General features: G+C 37.6%; 1 protein-coding gene across 3 annotated transcripts in view; it reads right to left on the bottom strand.

Moving 5' to 3' along the window:
- The window catches only part of CFAP54 (cilia and flagella associated protein 54), a 313535-nt gene that overhangs the window by 201456 nt on the left and 86674 nt on the right, over positions 1 to 25405 (bottom strand). For all 3 annotated transcript variants that reach the window (XM_072655644.1, XM_072655643.1, XM_072655642.1), the window contains exons 21-26: positions 22193 to 22285; positions 21657 to 21842; positions 17847 to 17983; positions 14310 to 14457; positions 13166 to 13321; positions 10402 to 10524 (exon numbers count right to left, since the gene is read on the bottom strand). In XM_072655644.1, the coding sequence (XP_072511745.1) occupies positions 10402 to 10524; positions 13166 to 13321; positions 14310 to 14457; positions 17847 to 17983; positions 21657 to 21842; positions 22193 to 22285 (843 nt within the window). The remainder of the gene's footprint in view (positions 1 to 10401; positions 10525 to 13165; positions 13322 to 14309; positions 14458 to 17846; positions 17984 to 21656; positions 21843 to 22192; positions 22286 to 25405) is intronic.

Raw genomic sequence — 25405 nt, 5'->3', positions numbered from 1 at the left:
TTTTTCTAATATCCTTGAGCAGGACACATCATTCTGGGACTCGATTCTGCTAAAAGTGAATGCCTTTCGCTACTACTGACACTTACATAGGCCTTATTTATAGTATGCAAAGTACTCACTTCCATTCTTTATCTCATTTGATTCTACAACAATGCTGGGAAGTAGGAGGAATTATCATCCCCATCTTACAGGTGAGGAAATTAAATCAGAGAGAATTTGGAGAACATGCAAGGTCATAGAGCACTGGGCCTGAAGTCAGAAAGACTCATCTCCCTGAATACAAATCTGACTTCAGATACTAGCTATGTGACTCTGGGCTGATCACTTAATCCTGTCTGACTTAGTTTCCTCATCTGCAAAATGAGTTGGAGAAAGAAACGGCAAGCTACTGCAGTATCTTTGTCAAGGAAACCCCAAATGGGGTCACAAAGAGTCAGATGCCACTGAAATGAATGAACAACAAACAGCAACCAGAATCACTCAAATTTAGGTCTTCTTGACTTAGAGGCCAGTGCTGATGACATATTTCCATCCAGCTGCCTACTCATCTTGTAAAGTTTTGGGGAGTGATGTTTAGTAAAAATTAAGAAGGCACCTTGAAAGGGAACTGCCTAACTCTCCTCTGAATTTCAGTGGGAATGCAATGCTCCATCACACAGAAGGAAATATATGCTTCCCCTTTTGTAGAGCCTTACCCTGAACCCCTGCACCAGACACCTTCCCAGACTGTAAAGGGGATGACTGCTTATAAATTGTGCTAGGCAAAGTGATGAGCAAAGATGTCTCTGAGTTTATTCCTGAGGTGCTGATGTGAGCACCATAGACTGAAGACAAGGAGTTTCTGGTACCACTGAGAAAATTCCTGATAACTATAAGCCTAAGAGGATCCATCCAGAGTACAAATTCTCTTCCTTCTACTCCACATCAAGCTCTGAAAAAAGGACAACTTCATGGGCAGTTGGGTCCAGATTGCCAATTACGAGCTTCTTATGAATCATGGAACTGTTGAGTCATTGTCATCAAGTACAGTTTTAGGAAAGTCGAGTCATAACCTCATGAGGCCACATTTTCTTCCAGGTTGAAAAATCATGCTAATTGGTAAACTGATGCAGCAGAAAAATGTTTTATGCTAAAAGACAAAGATTAGATGATTTCTATTTCCCTCAATTGTTGCTTGCCAACATGTCTGGAGACTGGTTTTTATGACATGTGATATTCTCTTGGTGTGCAAATGTTGAAGAGATTTCTTCTTCAAAATCAAGTTGCTAGGGAATCTGTGTGTGTGTGTGTGTGTGTGTGTGTGTGTGTACACGATGATATTTCATGTGTCTGCCAAGGTAGGAAGGCCCTGTCCTGTGATTTCATCAGTATTATGAACTTCTGGATAAGGAAACTCATAGTCTGAAACTTTTAGTACCCAGCGTTGCAGGGTCACACAAAGAAGAGACTGAACCCAGGGCTCTATCAACCATTCCACACCTGCCTCTCCACAGCTAAAGAAGAGAAATAAATAAAGACATTCAGGATGAGCATTTCCAGACCATGAAAAGTGTCATAACAAAATTAATGAAAACATGAAAGATAGTGGATCACAGGATTGCTTCTTCATCTGAAATTCTAGCAACTTTTTCCAAAATTCATTGCCACTTAGAAAAGACAATTTGAGAAATCTAAACAAGATGGTCATTTTTTTTACATCCTTGAAAATGGAAGAGAACCATGTGAATCCCAACTGGGATTGACCATTTTACTCTTCCTATAAAGAACAGGATTCCAAGGAGAGCCAAAGAACAGAGGTATAAAATATAAGGTAGCTGCGGGCCCCATGTGCCCACAACACTCCCAAATGTGGCCTGAACCACACTGAAATATAATTAGGAAATATTTAACAAAATAAAAGACATTAAGAGAGAACATTTTTAAAACTACGTCAATATGTGACCCATGGGGATCCTTGTGTGCTAAGTGGTGGTCTATGTGTGCAGAAGCATTCTTTTTGTGGTCTATAATGAGATGCAACTTAGCATAATGAAAGGAATACTGGCCTTGGACTTGGGCTGACCTGGATTCAAATATTGCCTCTGACACTATCTTCCCACTACAGGGAAGATATTTAACTTCTCCTAAAATAAGGATAATAAGAGCTGTAAGCATGTCTGCTATTTTGAAGCTCAAGTGAGATGATGGGTAAATTAAATAGAAAGCACCTACTATATGCCAGACACTGGGGATACAAAAAGAGGCAAGTGACAGTCCCTGCCCTCCAAGAATTTACCAGCATAAAGTGCTTTACAAATTTTAAAACATGGTAGAAATGTCTGCTTTTTTATGTATGCAAAAGCTCCTGTGGGACAAGAAATCATCTTGACTTTGAGAAAGATCTGGAACTTTAGACATGATACCTCCACAGTTTCTAAGATAGACCGGCCAATTTCCAAAGTGGTAATGTGCAGAAAAGGTGCCAACCTCCATTGTGAGGGTGAGTTTCCTTGCTGGGAGCTTGCTGTATCAATGAGATCACCAGTTTGGACAAAACCAATGGGGGAGGGAGAGGAGGAAGGATAACCAGACCTCTTAAACTCAGTGCATATTTCACTACTCTGCATAACCGTGATTTTAAGACCAAACATATCAGCTTCACTCTTGGGGGAACAGCTGAATACTGCTATCATGAAAAAGCACCATTTCCTGTCAAACTGATTGTTTCCAACAAATTTCTTGGACCACTTCCTCCTAGGTATCTCCTTCTTCCTTCTCCTCTTCCTCCTCTTGCTCCTCCCATAGAAAGACAGATATCTGTAGAGTCTAGAATTCTTATCTAACCAGTAGAAGGGGGTCTTCACTTTTTTGATGTCATGGATCCCTTGAGTGATCTCATGAAGCCTATGGGATGCCTTCTCAGAATAATGTGGTTAAATGAGGACAGCTAGGTGGGCACAGTGCATAAAGCACTGGGCCTAGGGTCAGGAGATTCATCTTCCTGAGTTTAAATCCAGCCTCAGACCCTCCCTAGCTGTGTGACCCTGGGCAAGTCACTTAACCTCTATTTGCCTCTGTTTCTTCTTCTGTAAAATGGAGATATAATAATAGAACCTGCCTAGCAGGATTGCTGTGAGGATCAAATGAAATAACAATTGTAAAATGTTTATGGTACTACTAAATACTAGCTTACCATTATCACCAGCATCAGTCTCATCATTAGCACAGTATCTACACAGATACTACAGATATTACATAAATATTGACTATTATTGTTGTTGTTGTTATATACATAAAATACAGAGAATCATAGAGGAAACTAGTTATATTGAAATATAGTTATCAGAATATACTTTTAAAATATGTGGATTCAAGATTTAGAGCCCTTAAGTGGTGTCAAAACTCAAATGGAAATAGGTCCCACTAATGCTTAAATACATCTACTTGCCCTGCCTTAACCAAACCACATACTAGGCCCAGTTCTCTCAAGAGAAGCCAGGTCAGTATCAAAGTCAGGCTTGTGGATGGACCCTTTCCCACTGTCCTACCCCAGCCTATTGCCCAGTGCCACAGTACATCCCCTTCAACATCCCCCAATCAGTTTCTTCACTTGTGTCTATCTACAATGAGGACAAACAAGTAGATCATGATCATAGGGAATATTAGCAGATATTCTCAAGATTATAAGCTTAAAAAAATAAATTTATATGCTCACATGTAGCACTGGCACTGACATAATTATCTTTTTTAAAACATGAAAGTTGGGTTCCAGGAGCCAAGAAGGCACAGTGATCAGTAATTGCTATCTTTCTCCTCTTGTTGGCCTTGATGAGCAAAGAGATTATCTCCCCAGGAAAAACCCTAGAACAGTGGGAGCAGCAGAAGGGGTAAACAGACTCAAGATGGCTAAGGAGGGTCTCCCTATTGTTATGGCTGAAGGGGACCAGAGCTGTCCCAGACAGCCCCACTTCAACAAACATGAAGAAGATTCTGAGCCCCAGGGGGGTGAAGCCATCAACTGTCAACACGAGGACCCCAAGTGTGCCTCAGCATCCCAGGGGAATCAAGAAAACACAAGCAGAGACGGGATCACCAACCACTCAGCTTGCCTATGCAGTAGCTCAGCAGAGGAGACCTCCTGTGTCCAGACCAACCCTCCCCCACACTTAATGAGCTACCTCGAGGGTAACTGCAGGGAAAACCAAAAAGACCTTACCTGGCCTCTGCTTTTCTTACTCTGCCTCAGCCAGTGCAGCACCAGGTGAGCTGCAGCATTTTAGCTTCTAGCTGAAGGAACCAGGGTCCACAACACACAAAGCCTCAAGTTCTAAGCACAAGAACTGTGGGACAGAGCCCCCTGTGCTCCAGATGCAGAGACCTACTTTAAAATCCAGGAAAAGGGTGATTATCATGAGAAAGAAGCAAAGCAAAAAAGAAAAGACCATAGAATCTTTCTGTGGGGACAAGGAGCAAAACACAAATACCAAAGAGGTCAGCATTGAGAATGTACTCCAATCTGAAACTTCAGAAGGGAATATGAACTGGTGTGAAGCACAGAGAGCCTTCTTGGAAGAGCTCAGAAAGAATTTTAAAAGCCAAATTAGAGGAATAGAAGAAAAACTGACCAATGACTTTAAAAATGTAAAAAAAGAAATCACAGAAGAATTTTAAAAGACAATTGGACAAATGGAAAAAGAATTACAAAGCCTACCTGGAGAAAATAACTCCTTAAAAGGAACAATTGGACAGATGCAAAAGGAGATGTCAAAGTTAACTGAAGAAAACAATTTGATAAAAATTAAAATCAGACAAGTAGAAGCTAATGACTCTATGAGACATCAACAATCAGTGAAACAGAATCTAAAGAATGAAAAGATAGAAGAAAATGTAAAATATCTAATTGGAAAAACAACTCATCTGAAAAATAGATTGAGGAGAGAAAATCTAAGGATTACTGGTCTACCACAATGCTATGATTAAAAAAAGAGTCTGAACAATATCATCCAAGAAATCATCGAGGAAAATTGCCCAGAAGTCCTAGATCCAGAGGGCAAAATAATCATTGAAAGAATCCACTGCTCACCTTCTGAAAGGGAGCCCAAACTAAAAACACCAAGGAATGTCATTGCCAAAATCCAGAACTCTCAAGTGAAGGAGAAAATACTGCAGGCAGCCAGAAAGAAATAATTCAAATATCAAGGAGCTACAGTCAGGATCACAGAGGACCCTGCAACTTATACATTAAAAGATCAAAGGAATTGGAATATGATATTCCATAAGGCAATGGAGCTGGGATTACAACCAAGGATTAATTAACCAGCAAAGCTGAGCATAATATTTGAGGCAAGGAGATTTCAATGAAATAAGGGATTTCCAGACCTTCCTGATGAAAAGACCAGAACTGAGTAGAAAATATGATGTTCAAATGCAGGTCTCAAGAGAGGTATAAAAAGGTAAACAGGGGGAAAAACTTGTTACTCAATATGGGCAAGCCATTTACATCCCTATAAGGGAAGATGATATTTGTTAATCTTGACAATTGTATACTATGAAATATAAAAGGAATATACATCGATAGAGGGAGTGGATATGAATTACATGATGTGATGATAAAAAATGTGACTTAAGGGTGTGAAGAGATTGTAATAGGAAATGTGAAAAGGAGAAAGCAGAAAAAATAAATTCCATCATAGGAAGAGACATAAAAATATATTACAGCAGAGGGAAAGAGGGGAAGGAGATGAGCATTGTTTGAGAGGTACTCTCATCTGATTGCATTCAAAGAGGGAACAACAAATTCAGTTAAGTATAAAAATACAACTAACTCTATGAGCAGTAGGAGGAAGGGGGAAAGAAAAGGGAGGGGAGGATAAAAGGGAGGGAAGAAGTAGTAAGGGGAAAGGGGATTAAAAGGGAGGGGGACTGAAAGAAGGGACAAGATTGAGGGAGGCAGTGGTCAAAAATTAAAACTATTGTAGACGGGAAGGAAGAAGGGAGAAATAAAGCATAAACAAGGGGAATGAGAATGGAGGGAAAGACATAGATAGTAATCATAACTATGAATGTGAATGGGATGAACTCTCCCATAAAACAGAAATGGATAGTAGATTGGACTAAAAACTATAATCCAACAGTATGTTGTTTACAAGAAACACATTTGAAATGGGGGCACGCACACAGGGTAAAGGTAAAAAGTTGGAGCAAAATATTTTCTGCTTCAGTTGATATAAAAAAAGCAGGGGTAGCAGTCCTAATCTCAGACAAAGCAAAAGCAGAAATAGATTTAATCAAAAGAGATAAGGAAGGAAACTATATCCTCCTAAAAGGCACCACAGACAACGAAGCAATTTCATTATTAAACATATGTGCTCCAAGTGGTATAGCATCCAGATTCTTAGAGGAGAAGTCAAGGGAGTTACAGGAAGAAATGGACAGCAAAACTATACTAGTGGGGGACCTCAACCTCCCCCTCTCTGAACTTGATAAATCTAACCTCAAAATAAACAAGAAAGAAGATAAGGAGGTGAATAAAATTCTGGATAAGTTAGATATGATAGATCTCTGGAGAAAACTGAATGGGGATAGAAAGGAATATACTTTTTTCTCAGTGGTACATGGCATATATACAAAAATTGAACATGTACTAGGCCATAAAATCCTCACAATTCAGTGCAGAAAGGCAGAGATAGTCAATGCATCTTTCTCAAATCATAATGCAATAAAAATTGTATGTAATCATAGGTCATGGAAATATAAACCAAAAACTAATTGAAAACTAAACAATCTAAGTCTAAAGAAGGAGTGGGTTAAACAATAAATTATAGAAACAATCAACAACTTCATTCAACAGAATGATGATAATGAGACAACCTACCAAATCTTATAGGATAATGCAAAAGCAATTCTTAAGAGAAGTTTTATATCTTTGAATGCCTACATGAATAAAATAGAGGAAAGAGGAGATCAATGAATTGGGCACGCAGCTGAAAGAGTTAGAAAAAGAACAAATGGAAAATCCCCAAGTAAATACCAAATTAGAAATACTGAAAACCAAAGGAGAGATTCATAAAAATTGAAATTAAGAAAATGATTGAACAAATAAATAGAAGTAAGAGTTGGTTTTATGAAAAACCAATAAAATTGATAAACATTTGGTCAATTTGTTTTAAAAAAAATAAAGAAGAAAACCAAATTATCAATATCAAAAATGAAAAGGGTGAACTCACCTCTAATGAGGAGGAAATTAAAACATTAGAAATTACTTTGCCCAACTATATGCCCATAAATTCAACAATCTAAATGAGATGGATGATTATTTTAAAAGATATAAATTGCCCAGATTAACAGAAGAGGAAGTTGAGTGCTTAAATAACCCCATCTCAGAAAAGGAAATTGAATAAGCCATCAATGAACTCCCTAGGAAAAAATCTCCAGGGCCAGATGGATTTGCAAATGAATTCTATTGAACATTTAAAGAACAGTTAATTCTAATACTATATAGAATATTTGCGAAAATTGCTGTAGGAGTCCTCTCAAATTCTTTTTATGATACAGATATGGTTCTGATACCGAAACCAGGAACAGCCAAAACAGAGAAAGAAAATTATAGACCAATTTCTCTAATGAATAAAGATGCAAAAATTTTGAATAAGATATTAGCAAAAAGAATACAGCAACTTATCATGAGAATAATACATTATGATCAGGTAGAATTTATACCAGGAATGCAGGGCTGGTTCAATATTAGAAAAACTATTAGCGTTATTGATCATATCAACAACAAAACTAACAGAAACCACATGATTATCTCAACAGATGCAGAAAAAGCTTTTGACAAAATACAACATCCATTCCTATTGGAAACACTGGAAAGCATAGGAATAAATGAAACTTTTCATAAAATAATAAGCAGTATCTACCTAAAATCATCAGCAAGTATTATATGCAACGAGGACAAGCTAGATGCATTTCCAATAAGAATAGGAGTGAAATAAGGATGTCCATTATCACCATTGTTATTCAATATGGTATTAGAAATGCTAGCTGTAGCAATAAGAGAAGAAAAAGAAATTGAAGGAATTTAGAATAGGCAAAGAAGAAACTAAATTATCACTTTTTGCAGGTGATATGATGATATATTTAAAGAATCCCAGAGAATCAAGTAAAAAATACTCGAAATAATAGACAACTTTGGCAAAGTTGCAGGTTACAAAATAAACCCACATAAATCATCTGCATTTCTATATATTACTAACAAATCCCAACAGCAAGAGATAGAAAGAGAAATCCCATTTAAAGCTTCAGTAGACACTATAAAATATCTGGGAGTCTACCTGCCAAAATAAACCCAGGGACTATATGAACACAATTACAAAACACTTTTCACACAAATAAAGTCAGATCTAAGTAAGTGGAAAAACATCAGTTGCTTGTGGGTAGACCAAGCTAATATAATAAAAATGACAATTCTACCTAAGTTAATTTACTTATTTAGTGCCATACCAATCAAACTACCACAAAGTTATTTTCTAGAGCTGAAAAAAATAATATCAAAATTCATCTGGAGAACAAAAGGTCCAGAATATCAAGGGAATTAATGAAATGAAATGCTAGGGAAGGTGGCATAGCCCTGCCACATTTCAAAATGTATTATAAAGCAGCAATCATCAAAACCACTTGGTACTGGCTGAGAAACAGAGGAGTAGACCAGTGGAATATGTTATGTACTCAAGACACAGTAGTTAATGAATATAGTAATCTACTGTTTGATAAACCCAAGGAACCCAGTTTCTGGGATAAGAACTCACTGTGTGACAAAAATTGTTGGGAAAACTGGATAACAGTATGGTGGAAACTGGGCATAGACCAATGCCTGACACACTACACAAGAATAAAGTCCAAATGGATACATGATCCAGGTATAAAGATTGATACTGCAAAGAAATTAGGGGAGCATGGAATAGTGTATTTGTCAGATTTATGGAAAATGGAAAAATTTATGACCCAACAAGAGATAGAGAACATTGTGAAGTACAAAATGGATGATTTTGATTACATTAAATTGAAAAGGTTTTGCACAAACAAACCTAATGCAAACAAGATTAGGAAGGAAGCAGAAAACTGGGAAAGAATTTTTGCAACTAGTGTCTGTGATAAAGGCCTGATTTCTAAAATATATAGAGAACTGAGTCAAATGTAGAAGAATACAAGTCATTCCCCAACTGATAAATGGTCAAAGGATATGAACAGGGAATTTTCAAAGGAAGAAATTAAAGTTATCTATAGTCATATGAAAAAATGCTCTAACTTACTATTGATTAGAGAGATGCAAATCAAAACAACTCTGAGGTACCACATCACACCTATCAGATTGGCTAACATGACAAAACAGGAAGATGATAAATGTTGGAGAAGATGTGGGAGAGTTGGAACACTAATTCATTGCTGGTAGAGCTGTGAGCTGATCCAACCATTCTGGAGAGCAATTTAGAACTATGCCCAAAGGGCTACAAAAATGTGCATACCCTTTGACCCAGCAATACCACTTGTAGGACTGTATCCCCAAGAGATCATAAAAATGGGAAAGGGTCCCATCTGTACAAAAACATTTATAGCAGCTCTCTTTGTGGTGGCCAAAAACTGGAAATCAAAGGGATGCCCATCGACTGGGGAATGACTGAACAAGTTGTGGTATATGCATGTAATGGAATACTATTGTATTATGAGAAACAGTGAACAGGAAGACTTCAGAGAAGCCTGGAAAGACTTACATGAACTGATGCTGAGTGAAAGCAGCAGAACCAGGAGAACTTTGTACACATCAACAACCACAGTGTGTGAGGAATTTTTCTGGTAGACTTAGTACTTCATTGAAATGCATGGACTTCAATAATTTCCAGTGGACTCTTGAAGCAAAATGCCTTCCACATCCAGAGAGAGAACTACAGAACTGGACATACTGTAGAACTGGATATACTGTGGAATGTACTGTAGAACCTATATAAGATTGTATGCCATCTCAGGGAGGGAGTGAGGAGGGAGAGGGGTGTGAGGAGGTGGGAGCGAAAAAAATCTAAGATATATGGAAGTGACTGTCAAACACTGAAAACAAATAAAATAATTCTATTTTTAAAAAATAAAATAAAATAAAACATGAAAGTTTCACAAGATCAGCTGCATTTTTATCAGAAGATTCTTCATTTCATCCCTTGCGTTTTTTCTCTTTAATATTTTATCTAGAAGTAGGTCACTTGGACAATAACATCAGAAGCATTTTAATCAGACTGATTTCCTGATAGGAAGTGTCATTTGTTACACTTTGAAGAATATCACAGGGTCTGACTGCACCTTCTAGAGGAGATTTCTCATTCCCTCAATATGTTGTCACTTCTTGAACCCTGGGTCACAGCACCAGATGAGTACCTTTGTCGTGTAATAAACAGAACACGCGATCATATGCTGGATACTCTCATAATTCGCTGTCTGTCTCTTGGGAAAGTTAACATTTGGGATTTCTTGCAAAACCACCAAACACTTAATTAGGATCTGAAAAACAAAAACATTTCATATATATATAAAGATCATCTGTAAACAAATGTCCTACTCATTATATGCAAATTGTAAAGCCAGGAAGTGGGAAATGTTACACTGATGTTGTACACTGAGAATTGTAGGGGGTTTTTAATATCATAGCAGGAAAATCAATCAGTAGTTCAGTTTTCCTTCTATCATCTTTGTTTTGCCACCTATGACCCAAGGACTCACATTTTATTATCAAGAACCAGTGGCTGTGAAGGAGCACCATTGCAGCAGGGCTACGGTAACAGATAGACAAGATGGCAGTCAGCCAATGAAGCTCTCTGAGAGGCTCACTGGATGGTCCCTTTAATGAGCTGGATAGCATAGCCAGAGTTAAAACTTCAACTCTAGCTGTACTTTGTATTGAGGACTCTCATGACATCGAGGCCAGGCCACCTTATTTCTATTCCTTTGTTTTAAATAATTAAGAGAGATACCATAGAAGGACCTTTGAAAGCCTGTCATGGCCAGATACTGACAACCACTGGCTCTACCAATATGATAGAATAAGCCTGCTACTCTCACTGGGCTACCACAGTGATCTGAGTGGATGCAGACAACTTTTTTAGATAGAGGTAGCTATTACTATATGGTTTGTATTTTGATATAATTAGTTTCCTTCTGTACTAAACTTGTTTTCTTTGATTCCAGAAGACTAAAGTAAGGGGTGCCAAGCAGAAACTGCACAGAATCAGAATTTTGGCACAACATAAAGAAAATCTTGCCAACCATTGGAGGGATCCAAAAAAAGAATGAACAGAAAAAGTGATTTCTGAAATGGGAAAAATCAATAATCCCTGTCTTGAATGTCTTGTTGTGCAATCATTTATCAGCTATAAGTATTAGGATAAGGAATAACTACATGATTTATAGTAAAGACATAATCCCAGGTAAAAAAAAAAAAACCTGTGTGTAACCAAACTATGATGTAATCCCATGAAAATTCCTGTATTAGTTAACTTGAGTGTGAATGTAATCATTATAAGGAGTACAACAGTATAACTATAATCATTATAATAGTGTGTGGTTATTAATCATCTTGACTATTATCATCTTTGTATTAAAATGTAGTCATTTACTCTGACTTCCTTGCAAAAAAAGGACATCCTTTTCCCCAAAATCCTGCTTGAGGTCAAAGAGAACAAATTTGTCTAACATCAGCCTTCTGTTTTCACCAAACAGGAATCAAGAAAGCTATAAATGTTTATGACTTCTATAGGTTGGGGTCTCAGACTATACTGAGTGGAGTGTAGACCACTAACTTTGTTTTCTTAAATAAACGTGAATTTTTTTGCCCAGAAAAAGCTCTCTGTTTCTTCCTTCCTTCCTCTCCTTCTTTCTCTCCTTCTCTCTCTCTCTCTCTCTCTCTCTCTCTCTCTCTCTCTCTCTCTCTCTCTCTCTCTCTCTCTCTCTCTCTCTCTGTCTCTTCCTCCCTCTCTCTCTGTCTGTCTGTCTCTGTCTCTGTCACTGGCTCTGTCTCTCTCTGTCTCTCTCTCTCTTTTTCTCCCTGTCTCTCTGTCTCTGTCACTGGCTCTGTCTTTCTCTGTCTCTCTCTCTCTTTTTCTCTCTGTCTCTCTGTCTCTCTCTGTCTCTGTGTCTGTCTCTCTCTGTCTCTCTGTCTCTTTCTCTGTCTCTCTCTGTCTCTGTCTCTCTCTGTGTCTCTGTCTCTGTCTCTCTCTCTCTCTGTCTCTGTCTCTCTGCCTCTGTCTCTCTGTCTCTGTCTCTGTCTCTCTCTGTCTCTCTGTCTCTGTCTCTGTCTCTCTCTGTCTCTGTCTCTCTCTCTCTCTCTCTCTCTCTCTCTCTCTCTCTCTCTCTCTCTCTCTCTCTCTCTCTCTCTCTCTCTCTCTCTCTCCAGTTTCCTATCACTGAAAACACAAAACAGAGCTGAATGACTACTTGCTGGGCCATTTGTAGAAGATATTCTTGCTCAGGCATTGACTAGACCTGATCATTTCTACAATTCCCTCCAGTCCTTAAGGTTTTATGATAATATGATCATCCAAGAAGGAGAGTGGGCATTGTCTGAATGATAGTCTCCTCTACTCTCAGGACACCATCTTGAATATTGAATTAGTTGAGGCCCTCCTCCAACCCCTGTACCAGCATCCCCTATTTGCCAGACTGGTGAAGTGCCAATTCACAAGGGAGAGCAAGTAAGTTCAAGGACAAGCTATATATTGCTTTGACTCAAACCTTGATTTATCTAGATCCTTGTAAGAAGGTCATGGTAGAAACCAATCTCTCTGAGTCCAACCTGAGCACACGTGTGCCTTCTTTCAAGGGAAAAAAAGTGACACTACATGACACAGAGTTATTTGTGATTAAGGTGAAATTTGAAGTATGGAAAAACCACATGGAAGAGTTCAGAATGCCCTAATAATCTACACATGGTCCTTACGTGTTAATTTGCTGCATGGCCAAGAACAATTCACTTCCTGCCTCCTGGACATTTTTCCCACTTCCATTCTCTCCATCCTTCACTCCATTCCCCACACCAGCATGAGGCTCCTTCCTGTTCCTGACTAACTTTCATTCTACAAAGGAGACACTACCTTTATCTCCCCCTCCCAATTCCCAAAACACATCCTCCATCATCAGCTGCTTTTACCTGGATCGCTGGTACCAGAACAATATTGTGAAAGATTAGAGGAGCCAAGAGACCATAGCACTGAACCACAGCTTGTAGGGAAAAACTGGAATCATTTAAGTACGTACTAAGTTCAATTGCCACTAGCATTCTCTGACATTCTGCTAGTCTTGCAGCCTGTTTAAAAAGGAGGGGAAGAAGACATCATTACTCAGCTACAATATCTGCTTCCTCAATCGCTTATCACCAAGGAGAAGAAGAGAGCTCAGTAACTCCTTAGCTGTTGCTCAGAAGATAGACCAAATTTGGGAGCAGCCAAGGAAGGCACGGTGGTGGATTTAAACTTGGGTCTTCCTGATTCCAGACCCAGAATTCTATCTACTGCATCATTTAGCTGCTCAAAAGAAGAAATAAAGTGCAATTCAGTAGGGAATAGTGGATAATATTTAAGGTCAGGAAGAAGTAAATAGCAAAAATTTACAATTGACATATGTGGGTCAATAAAATAGAGAGAAAGGGACCTAAGGATCACAATCAGCTAAAATTTTAAGCTTTTAAAAAAACTATTTCATTGTGAAGAAGTATGCACTAATAAGCTGATTTTTCTTTTGATAGGTTTTTATGTGTATCTTTTATCTTGATTTTTCCCAATGTCTCCTTTCCCTTCCTCTTCCTTATCCCACAGGAGGAAGGTTATTCCTTATAACAAAAGGATTATAACAGAAAAGTAATTTTTATAACAAAAAAATAAAGAAAAAATAGAGGAGGAGGAAAAAAGTCAGCAAAATAGATCCTTCTTTCCTCCATTTTCAGAATTTTCCATTAATTCTAGCAGCTTCTTGGTTTTTCCTTCATAATCTGTCTTGACTATAGTCAACAAATTTGACATTATATGCATTGTTCCAAACCACTGGACTCCCATCTTTCCAAAGGAGTGGAAGGAGTGGGGAATGCATTCTCCTATCTCTTCTGGGAAACTGATTTTCTTATCTGCTGGAACCTAAGCCCATGAGACTTGCATGTCCATGACCATTCTCAGAGACTCATAGCCTAGAAGCTTTCTGTCTCAGAAGGGACTATGGTTAGTCATTGTTGGATTAAATGGTGGAGAAAATCAAGGTCATTTCACATTAGTGTCATTTCACTATCATTTGAATCCACTTACTTGTTGGCAGGTGAAAACTTCATCTCCCCTAATGGCATCACAGAAGAGCTTTTGTTCCACAATGTTAATGGTACTCATTACAAAAACACATCTCATAAAATGGTATAAAAGGACTAAGGAGGACTCTGACAAGGTATCTGTATGTAACCTACAAAGTAGAAAAGCAAGGAGAGGGTGACTACATGGTAAACACAACCTGGTCCAATGTGTATGGTAGGTTAATGATGTCTCTCGAGAATCAGATTTTTACCAATACTCATTGAGCATCCATTACAAGAGGCCAATGTTGTGTGTAAGGCACCTCTACTAGGTGACAAACACACAGCACACTTGGCTGCACTATTTAGAGAATGTTCTCTCTCCTATGAACAAATCCTATATCTTTCAATGCTTCTCCTACTTCCTAAAAACCTGGCTGTCAATACTACATCCTTCAACAACACTCTCCAGAGATAAGCAAAATCCTTGCAGAATTTGAGGGGGAAGCCTATAGGTGGAGAACTTTTCATATAAGTTGTCTAGTTTTTAAATGAATTGCTCAAAAATCTGTTATTTTTTTTTCTATTCATCTTCCCTGAAGCATTAGGACAAGCAGAGAGCTGGCATACCTTCCACTGCTTCCAGATGTCTATTTCTCACTCAGTCACCTCTCAGCTTCCTAAATCTTGCCATCTTTGTACTGCCCACTTCCTTTTACCATTCTGATCTTAGTCACTTACTAGCATGCTAACTAATCCTTCCCCAACTGGTTCAATGACGTTGGTACCCAAGTGATCTGTCTTCGACCTCATCTCCTAACATCCTCATAATTCCAACATTCATGTTGAACCTTCTGCCATGCCAGACTCATAGTTCCATGGCTTTCACTGCAGCGACCTCCATTTCCATCCCATTTCACAGTCCACCCACATGGTAGCACCTGAGATATCACTCCACCTGTACAAGCTTGAGCTGCAAACTTCTCTAACCACAAGCTCCTGCTCTTTAGCTCCTTCTTCCTGAAATAATTTCTACTTCCTTGACCACTCTATCTATCTCACTCAGTAATGCTTCACTTGTCTTCTACCCAGATGTATGGAAGTACACCTCTGCCCTAGCAGCCTTTGTTCCACTGACCTTCTCTCTTTCCTAAACCCCAACTTATCCATTTTCTCTGTTACCATTCTCAGACTGCCAACTATGTTGGCATATGTCAGAACAACACTGGGCCCACTCCAAAGTCACACCATTTAAACTCAGTGTAGGTCTCACCACTTCCCAGAAATTCTTTCATTAACTTTATTGATTTTTTCCTCTGTCTGTCAGCTTCTCCTGCTCTCCCAAAGGCCTCCTTATCATTTTTATCAGACAAATGCTGTACTGAAAATATAGAGATAGGATCTGAATTTGCTACAATTTCCTGTTCTCCCCCTCAAAAAAGCTTTATCCTCACTCTCCCATCCTTTTATTATCCCTATATCTGAAGAAAAATGATCCATCTCCCTTCCAAAGTTAACCCCTACCACTACACTTGATCTTAGGACCCTATTCAACCAATCATCTCCAGCCTCTATCTCTTCATTATTTCTGAGGTTCTATAAATTCAGTGACATTCCCTACCACTCTATGTTCCAGCTAATCAGTAAATCAACAGTTAATAAGTTAATAAATATTAAGCATTCACTATATTCTAGGCATTGTGCTAAGTGCTGGGTATACAAAGAAAGACAAAAATATGGTTCCTGACCTCAAGAAGTCCACAGTCTAGAGGAGGAGCCAACATGTAAGTAACTGTATGTAGCCAGACTATTTCTTACAACCCAAGTCACCTTTATGCCATATGGCCCCATCTAACACCAATTTTCTCAATGTATTCCCTCTAACTTGAATGTTCTTGACCCTTCCTCAATTTATACTCAAAATCCTACCTATATTCCAAGGTTCTTCTCCAATACTACCACCTTTGGGGAACTCTCTCTAACATCAACCACCTATGATCTCTCCCTATTCTGAATTCTGAAAGTACTTTGTACCATTCTTATGAAATTTATCATATGTTCATTCATGCATTCTTTCACCCAATTCCCATCTGTCCCTGCCTTGTGGAAGGCCAATGAGGTCAATCCTAGGGAAAAACTGGTCATCTTGTGAAGTTGGTTTCCTCCCCAAGACCACCTCCCTTTCTGTATTACAATTAGAAGTAATCTTGATTCATCCCCCACATTAGGCACCTCATTTACCCCTTCTCTCTTTACTTCTTACCTCCTACAAAACAGGTGAGGGCCCATCATCAATTTTTTTAAACTGAAACTGTGATTTCATTGGTATAGGAAATTCTTATGAGAAGCATAGGTTTTTGATAAGAGCCTCCTACTAACAAGGTGACATACCAAACAGAATGCCAGACTTGGAGTCAGGAAAACTCAAGTTCTAATCTTGTGCTAGTTACTTACTAGCTATGTGACCGTGAGCAAGTCACTTAAAGTCTTTCAGCCTCAGTTTTCTCATCCATAAAATGGAGATAGCAATGCCATCCCTCCCACAGGGCTGTTATGAGGCCCAAATGAGGAAACTTATTTAAAGGTCTTGTAAACCATAAAGCATCATATAAGTGTTAGCTAGTATTACCAGCCATGCAGACTGGAACTTGGATCAATACCTGCTCCGCAATGGAGGCCCTGGGAGGTGACACCACTTGTCCAGGGTCTCCTGGAATTGAACCCAGGTCTTCTTGACTACCTGCTTCACCATATTGCCTATCAAAAGCCATTAGCTATTCTTATTAGCTGACAATTTACAATTCAATTAGAAGAATGAGAGGCAAGAAGCTACCTCAATAGTCCCTTGAATTTTAAGTCTTTTGTATATAATTGTGGCCTGAGATGACATATGTACCTACTTAAAGGCACAAAAAGTATCAGCATATCAGAAATCACACTTCACCTTCTCCTGGACCATCCCTAAAAATACATGTTCGCCAAGATGGGGAGAAGCAAACATACCCTTCTAGCCCTGGTTTCAGGTCCTGGAGACCTATTGCTTAGAGCTACTTAGAGGTGGGGAAGAGTTGGAGAGGAAGGAGTGGGATGGAGAAAGTAATTGTTTCTCTGTCACTTTAGCACAAGTCTACCTAACCCCAAAATAGCCTTCCCCATCTTCCTCCATTGTCTTCAAGGTTCCCAAACACATATTTTGCATTTTCTGCCACATTAGGTATTATTCTCATTAATTTTAATGATATTTTTACACTGGATATCCCCATTTGACTTTCTAATGCTTCTCTGTGCTTTGTGTGTTATTTCTCATTCTCATAATGAAGTTTCTAACAAAACAAGTATATCCTTGGAATACATATATAAATAGATATAACTGTCAACATAGATATTAATTAATAGCAATATAGTTGTTTTCCATATGTAAAAGTTATTACATGTCAAATATACTCATTAAGAAACATCTTTAATGTTAAAATTACAATAAACCACTGTACAGTCTCATCCCAAAGAACGACATCTGCAATAGCTAAATCTATATTTTAAAAAGTATTTTTCCAATTACCTGTGTGGTGTAATAGTTAACATGCTGCTTAGAGAAATAATGGATTGATTTTCTGGAGAAGGGGTATAGACAAAATAATCCCAAATTGGTGCAAAGGCTTTCTTGGCCAACGAATATTTACCAACTTGATAGGCAACCTACAAGACAAGGTATATTTTTGAAATAAGATGTTTTCATTTGCTTTATGGGCACAAAAAATTAAACATAACTTCTTTGTCAGTACTATCAATCTCTAATTTCAACTGCAGGTTTTTTTTTTAGTTTGCTTCTCTTCCTTAGAATGCCACATACCATGGTAACTATGTCAACTGGCAAGAGAGACTAACACATTTTAGAACCTCTTTCATTCCAAAATTACATGGAAATTTGAAATCTCTGAAAAGAAATTTCAAATCCTCCTAAGCAAAACAAAGATCACATCTGAGCCAAATTAATTTCATTTCCATCTATCTCTGCAGTACATGGCATATATTATAAATATTGTTATAATGAACAATCTGTTCCAAAAGAAACAATCGTATTTCCCAAACCAAAAGTATGAAATATACTTCATTCTTCCCTGGCTCTGACTGACACTTCAGGGGCTTTCATACAACAAAGGGAAAAGAGCTGAAAAGAGAAAATAATGAAAGAGAAAAAGTTCAGAAGGGGCACAATATGTCTTATGTTTAGCAGTTGGAATAATCGTTATATCCCCCATATCCACCTCCCCATGACATTCTAATCCCACTACTACTTGAGTAGGGCCCCAGACAATAATATCCCAGATAAGCAGCTGGGATTTCTCAACTTTTCTCAACTTCTCAAGCATTTCTCAACCTTAATCCACTTTTCTTTGCAGTCAATGGAACCTCCTGCAGTTTAAGCAGGACCAAATCTCAATTCCTTCTAGCTTTGAATAGCACACATAGATTACCTGAAACCCAGAAGAAGACCATGCCCTTAAGTATACACAGAATATAGAGAATGTCTATCCTAAGTCAGCCAAGGACCAGACCCACAGAAATCACAACCCAACAAATGAAGCACCAAATAACCAGATGCTATGAATCCAGAGTTCTTCCTGGAGCCAAATCCTATAAAGGCCTTTGTTTTTTTCAGTCAAAGCTTCTGGAGCTTCAAAAGGTCTTGAATAACCTTCCCTACATGGAGAGGAGGTTATCCTATGATAACTGGTACTAGTTGGTTCATATATGCAGCACTTGACTGACAAGTGGCCTAGAGAGGTGGAGCTACTGTCCTGTCTAAAAGTAGCCCTCAGGAATCATTAATGTGAATCTGAGGCAATTCACTTTCCTGGGGTACCTAGGTCTCAGAACACTTTAGTCTCCAAATGTGTCAGCACCACAGTCAGCAGCCCACTCCAACTCCTGGCTGCTGGGAGTCATAACTGGTTATGCCCCATTGGCTCCAAATCTTTTTTGAGTATGAACTCTTTTTAAGAGGAAACAATTTTCACAGACACCCTATACGATAGCTATATCTCTCTTAGCTTTGTATCATCTGCAAAATTGTCTTGTTTTCTCTGCCCCCAATCCTTCCTCTCTTCCAGATATTATGATATATATCAAAGGCAACCTCTATCTCTATGAAATAACATCTTAATAAATTCAGTCTCATCTTTGAGTCTATCAAATTCTTTCTGGATCCTGACTCTGTTATCCAATATATGAGCTATATCTCTCCTAGCTTTGTGTCATCGGCAAATTTGATAAGTATATATCATCCTGGACTTTGAAAGAGCTCAGGATGAAGGACAGAGCTAAAGCATTCTTCACGACTCTAAAGAGTTTCTTACAAAACAACATGAATTTTAATGAATCTTATTTGTCTCCTGCCAATCAGTCAGTTCTGAATCCATGTCATAGTAAACATTCATTGACCTTGACTTTAGCTGTCTATTTTATCCATAAGAATAGCATTATACCTTGATGAACTTTGGCAAATGCTTTGCTAATACTAAAGTATAAGATATGGAATTAGCTTCATTTCACAGATAAACTCACACTACATCATTTCATATAACTCAGATCAAGAAGGCACAAGAAATCATTCAATCCAACCACATTATTTTATATGTGAGGAAACCGAGGCCTAAAGAGGTTATGTAACGTGACCAAGGTCACACAGGTAGCAAACACCAGAGGTGGGTTCTGAAGAACAAATCATAGAAACAATCAGTAATTTCATTACAGATAATGACAACATGCAGCTAAAAAGCCTAGGAAAACAGCAAATTAAAAATCTCCATTTACACAAAAATAGAAATCCTGAAAATCAAAGGAGAGATCAATAAAACTGAAAGTTAAAAATCCATTGAATAAAACTAAAAACTAGTTTTATGAAAAATAAAATAAACTATTGGCTAATTTGATTTTTAAAAAGAAAGAAGAAAATTGAAGAATCAGACTATTTTCTTCATTACTCTACATGCTATTAAAAAGCATGAACATCCTTGACACAAGATGCAAAAGATAAGATATAGCTTGAGAAAGAAATTATCTCATTCAAGCCAAGTAATTAGAAGTCTAAAACAAGATTCATTTTTAATCTGAATGTTTCAATGTGGCAAAAGAGTTTTGATTTCATTGGGATGGCTAGCTTTTCCATTGCCAGAGTGAATTTCTGCATTTCAAAAAAAGTTATTTTCCTGTAGCCATCTCCCTGGGCATGAATCCTGACAAGCTGAGCTAACCTCAGACAACTCTGTCTCTGGGCACATCTACTTTCCAACTTGGTAAGACCTGACAAATTCACAAAGCCATCAAGAAACCTCTGTGTCACAATGAGGCTTCAGAGTTGGACTTTAGAGAAAATTCATTTGTAGGGGGAAAAAAGAGGAATTCAAATGCTTTTTATGTCTTGCTCTAAACTTAAAGTTTTGGAATTTGCCATTCTAAAACACAAAGTAAGAAAAAAGCAGATTTAGAAAAGGGAAAATTTAAATCATTCATATATGAAAATGTTCAGGTTCCACCTCTACTCATACTGACCATGTGACTTTGGGCAACTCACTGAATCCTTCACTGACCTTGACAGCTAAGACTCATAAGTTGCAGAGAGGGTACTGATAAAAGGAATTGTCTTCTTGTTCTACCAATGAAATCATGGATTCAGTCACTAATTCTATTCCCTACAAAAAGAGGGAACTCTCAAATTATTTGGATGCATTCAGTTTTTATTCATTTTCTATTTGTATCATGGTAAATTCCTGGTAGAGTCTTAGTTCTGCAGTCAGATATCTATTTATTTCTCACCTGGCTGCACTACTCTTGAAATTTCTCTGTCTTCTCCATCATGTCCCAGGAAACTTATAATTGGGATAATCTCATTCATTAAGATCTCTTCAACCTTGGTACTCAACTTCATCACTACCTTCTGTGTCTCTGACTGGAGGATGGGGGCCATGAACTGCAAACCTCCATTTAAGGAGAGAGCTTCAGGCTCAGACATCTCATTTCTTACCTGGTTATACTACTCTCGGACTTTTCTGACTTCTCTATCCTGACCCCACAACAGATACCTTCTTCCACTCTGCTCCTTTTCAGCTTCCTTTTATGTATTATCTTCCTATATTACATTGTAAGTTTCTTAAGGGCAAGGACTATCTTTTTCACCCATATTTGTTTCCCCCAGTGCTTAGTAGAGTGTCTGGTACATGGTAGGTATTCAATAAGTATTTACTAATTATTGTCTATTTTGGTTATTTGCTGTGGTTTTTTAATCAGACAGCAAAATATTAAGAAAAAGAAAAACTGTAATGGGGGAGAGAGAGAGAGAGAAAGTTTCACAGCTTAAAATCTGTCCTACCTCAGTCAGATATAAACGAGTAGTAACAGTAGACAGTGGCATGTAAACCAGAACTGGCTTAGACGTCTCTCCAATTGCCTCCCCAATAAGTTGTCCATCAGGGCCATAATAAGCAACTGCAAATATATATTTTTCATTGGGCTCTAAACCAACAACTTCTAAAAGTGTTTTATCATTTGCAGGCACCTATTAACAAATAACATATAATATTATTTAGTTTACATTAAGATATTGTCCACACAATTTTAAAAAAGTAATTCAATAAACTATCCCTCCAAAAAACCACACATTTTTGTCACCTATACTATAGACAGTGTCCTGTAATATAGACAGTTTTAGACTATAATAGCTTAGAATTATGACTTTGGGGATATTCTGTGCAATGAAAGATTCGTTATATTTCAAGTCACAATTCAACAGATTCCCTGAAGCAAACAGTAAACATCATCATTGCTTAAGAAAAAAAAACTAACATGTACTAATTAGGCAATTTTAGTAAAAATATATGCCATAGACAAGCAGTGACTTTGACTTACTGGTTCTCCGCAGTTTGGAAGACAATGGTTGTTCAACCTTACTTTTCCAATACATGTTCCCATTGGACATCCCAAAATGGCGTACCAAGCAACCTTTGAGAAGAAAAAGACAGCCTCATCATGTGTAATCTAAAGAAGATATTTAGGTTGTCTCATCTCATTGCATGAAGAAGGAATTACTTTCTGAATAATCATGCTATCAAGTTTCTCAATGAATTTTAAGCTCATAACAGTATGAAAGAATTTACAAAACATCTCAACCAAAACAGCAGATTTAGTGCTAACCTGCTACCATGACTCAACTGGGTTCTGATTTTCTAAGACGTTCTTTAAGCTGTGTCTTGACATTTAAATGTTAATACCTCTGCAAGATGTCAACAGGGAGACATGTTTTATCTGTAATCAAATGTGTTATCTAACATATTAGTGCTAAAATATGAGACCTGAGGAATAACCCCATAAGCCAGGTTATCCTTAGGTATCATTATGCCTAATTTTCCATTTCTCTCCCACCTCCTATTAAGCAGTAGATGACAGGGGCCCAGAGAAAGTCAGACAGAGGGAAAATATGGTGATTGGTGATGTCTAAGAAGGTCTAGCTGGTATTTGAGTCTGCAACTCTCTCCAATCTACCCTCATCTCCATTACATCTTAAACAGTCCCAATGACCACACTTGAAGCCTAGACCAAAGACACAAAGCCTCTAGGGGCAGAAGACTGATTAAAAGAGCTGAGATATAGTGAGTTGAAAAAATGAGTTCTTTTCTAAAAGATTTTTGAAACTCAGTTCCCCAGTTTTTGTACAGAAAACTTAAAGGTTATATAGTTATCATTAACAGGTTAAGTCATTATCATTCTCAATTTAAATTTTTAAAAAGCTAAAATCAAGAATTTCAAAATTAAAAGTCTCTGCAAAACAAATTTTCAAGTTTTATTTAAAGAAAGTCTATTTATTTAAACAAAATCTATTGAAAATAATGCAAAATATGTTCTAATCATAAAAATAGCATAAAATCGGTGTATTTGGAGAATTTTTAAATGTCATGTTGCCTTTTTTAAAAAGTATTAATTCCCATAGATAATTCTAGGAATTTTAATTCCCTAATTTTTTTATTTTGTTAATTAAAGTACCTTAAGAAGAGATTTTGGTAAGATTTTTTTCAATGGCTGAATTCTTAGAATATAAAAATGCTCTACTTAAATAAACACATAGCACCACCTAGTGACGTAGCCAAAGACATTTTCTGAAATACGTGGCATCAGAGGACATAAAAGAAAGTATTAGATGCCGGCTCTCAAAAATAAAGGTGAAACATTAGAGACTTATGTCCTCTACTTTCTAAGCATTCTGAAGCTAAAAAAATAGTGAGACCATAATGGCTAGCATTTACATGGTGCTTTACAATTTCACAACCTATAAGGCAGAAGTAGAAGTAAGATTGCTACCTGTTCTGCAGACATGAGAAAGCTAAGCATTAGAGAGATTTGAGTGATTTTAGACATCAACTCCTTTAACATCTTCATTTTCAAGATGTTGGAAGTAAGGCTCATCAGTAAGGCTGTGATCATCTCAAGGCCATACCACCAGTAAAATGTTGGAGGTCTTCAAAGTTCCAGGGTTTTCTCCCACCCTCACCCTCCAAGGAAATGCAAGAGCTTTGAATAAGACCTTTGTCCTTTCTGTCTTGATAAACCCAACACCTAGCCTAGTACCTGGCATATAGTAGGAGTTTAATAAATGTTTATGGATTGAATAACTATACTGTGTTGCCTATCACAATGAAACAACTAAAATGAAACCTATCCAACATAAACACATAAACAAAAATGTTAAAATAAACCAATTGCCCAGATACAGTATTTCAAAATACAGTTGAGTCCCATTATTATTAAACACACTTATCAAGAATCTACCATATCTCAGAGGATGATAATACAACAAAAGAAAAGACCTCTTGCTTTTAAAAGCCTTACTTTCTATTGGGGATGATATGACATACATATAGAAAATTATAAGACCAAGTAGGGAGTGATGGGGTCAAAAAAGAAATTAGAGACCTCTAAGATTATTCAGAGGCATAGAGCACTATTAACCACTCCAACAGGAAGGTTTCATTGAAGTGGCACATGAGCTGAACCTTGAAAGCAGATAGGGAGCTGAAAAGGCAGAGTTAAAAAAGGAACATATACCAACCATGGTGGACACCGTGCACAAAGAAATGGATGCAGAAGAGAGGGCATGTTGAGTTCAAGTCCAATTTGACTGAAACATAAAGTACATTTGTGGACAGTAGGAGAGGAGAAGGAGCCAACAAGTAGATGGAGAGAGATGAAAGTTAAGAGAAAGGGGGAGGAATCAATGGGGAAAACTGATGAAAATGACAGGAAAGGATAGAATTCAAGGCATAAGGAGAAATATTGGTCTTGGAAAGAAATGGCCACCTCATCATCAAAGCAGAGAAGACTGAGAGAGGTTTTAAGATATAAAAGATAAGAAATAAGGAACCTCCTTACTGAAAGACTGATTTTTCTCAGCAAATTAGAAGGCAAAGTCATCTGCTGAGAGAGACAGAACAGAGTAATAGAGGCGTCACACGTCAGAACTTGAGGACTGAGGGAAAATCCAAAATATATGCAAATAAATCTATGACTAGTGCTGTCCCATCAGGTAAACTGTCCTACCCTCTTCTAGTACAATATTAAAGAAGAATTCTATTTTTCAGTTTTGAACCAGATGTTTAGTAATATATAAATATAGCCCAACATTTCATTTAGAAGTGAGTAGCCCTATCTCTAATATCTGAGTTCAGCAAAACCTGAAAAGAGGCAGAATATCCTGGAACCCAAAAAGACCTGGGTTTAAGTCAAAAGAGTTGGAGCTGATATTCATCTAAAATCAACAAATTTTTGTTTGTTGGAAAAACTTTGGGAACTAGACAACCATGCATTCATTGCCTGGTGTCATTTGCTTCTGACTTTTTGAGCCATGGGCAGCTTTCACCAAAAGACTGGCTCCACAGCCCTCCCCTCCAAATTTCCACTGACCTGTGTGTTCACATATGTCATATCAGAGAATATGTCATGGTTATGAGGGGACATAATTCTATCCATTCTTCAAATCCCCCACATATTTCTGGTCAACTAGTAAGGCAGCAATACTAAATATCATGGGAAAAATAAATATTATAAAGAAAATAAGAAACAGGATAAAAA

Source organism: Notamacropus eugenii, chromosome 3 (assembly GCF_028372415.1).
Source record: "Notamacropus eugenii isolate mMacEug1 chromosome 3, mMacEug1.pri_v2, whole genome shotgun sequence".
In the NCBI taxonomy this organism is placed as follows: Eukaryota; Metazoa; Chordata; class Mammalia; order Diprotodontia; family Macropodidae; genus Notamacropus; species Notamacropus eugenii.
The sequence above is the reverse complement of the archived record's forward strand: the minus strand, read 5'-3'. Positions and strand labels throughout refer to the sequence as shown.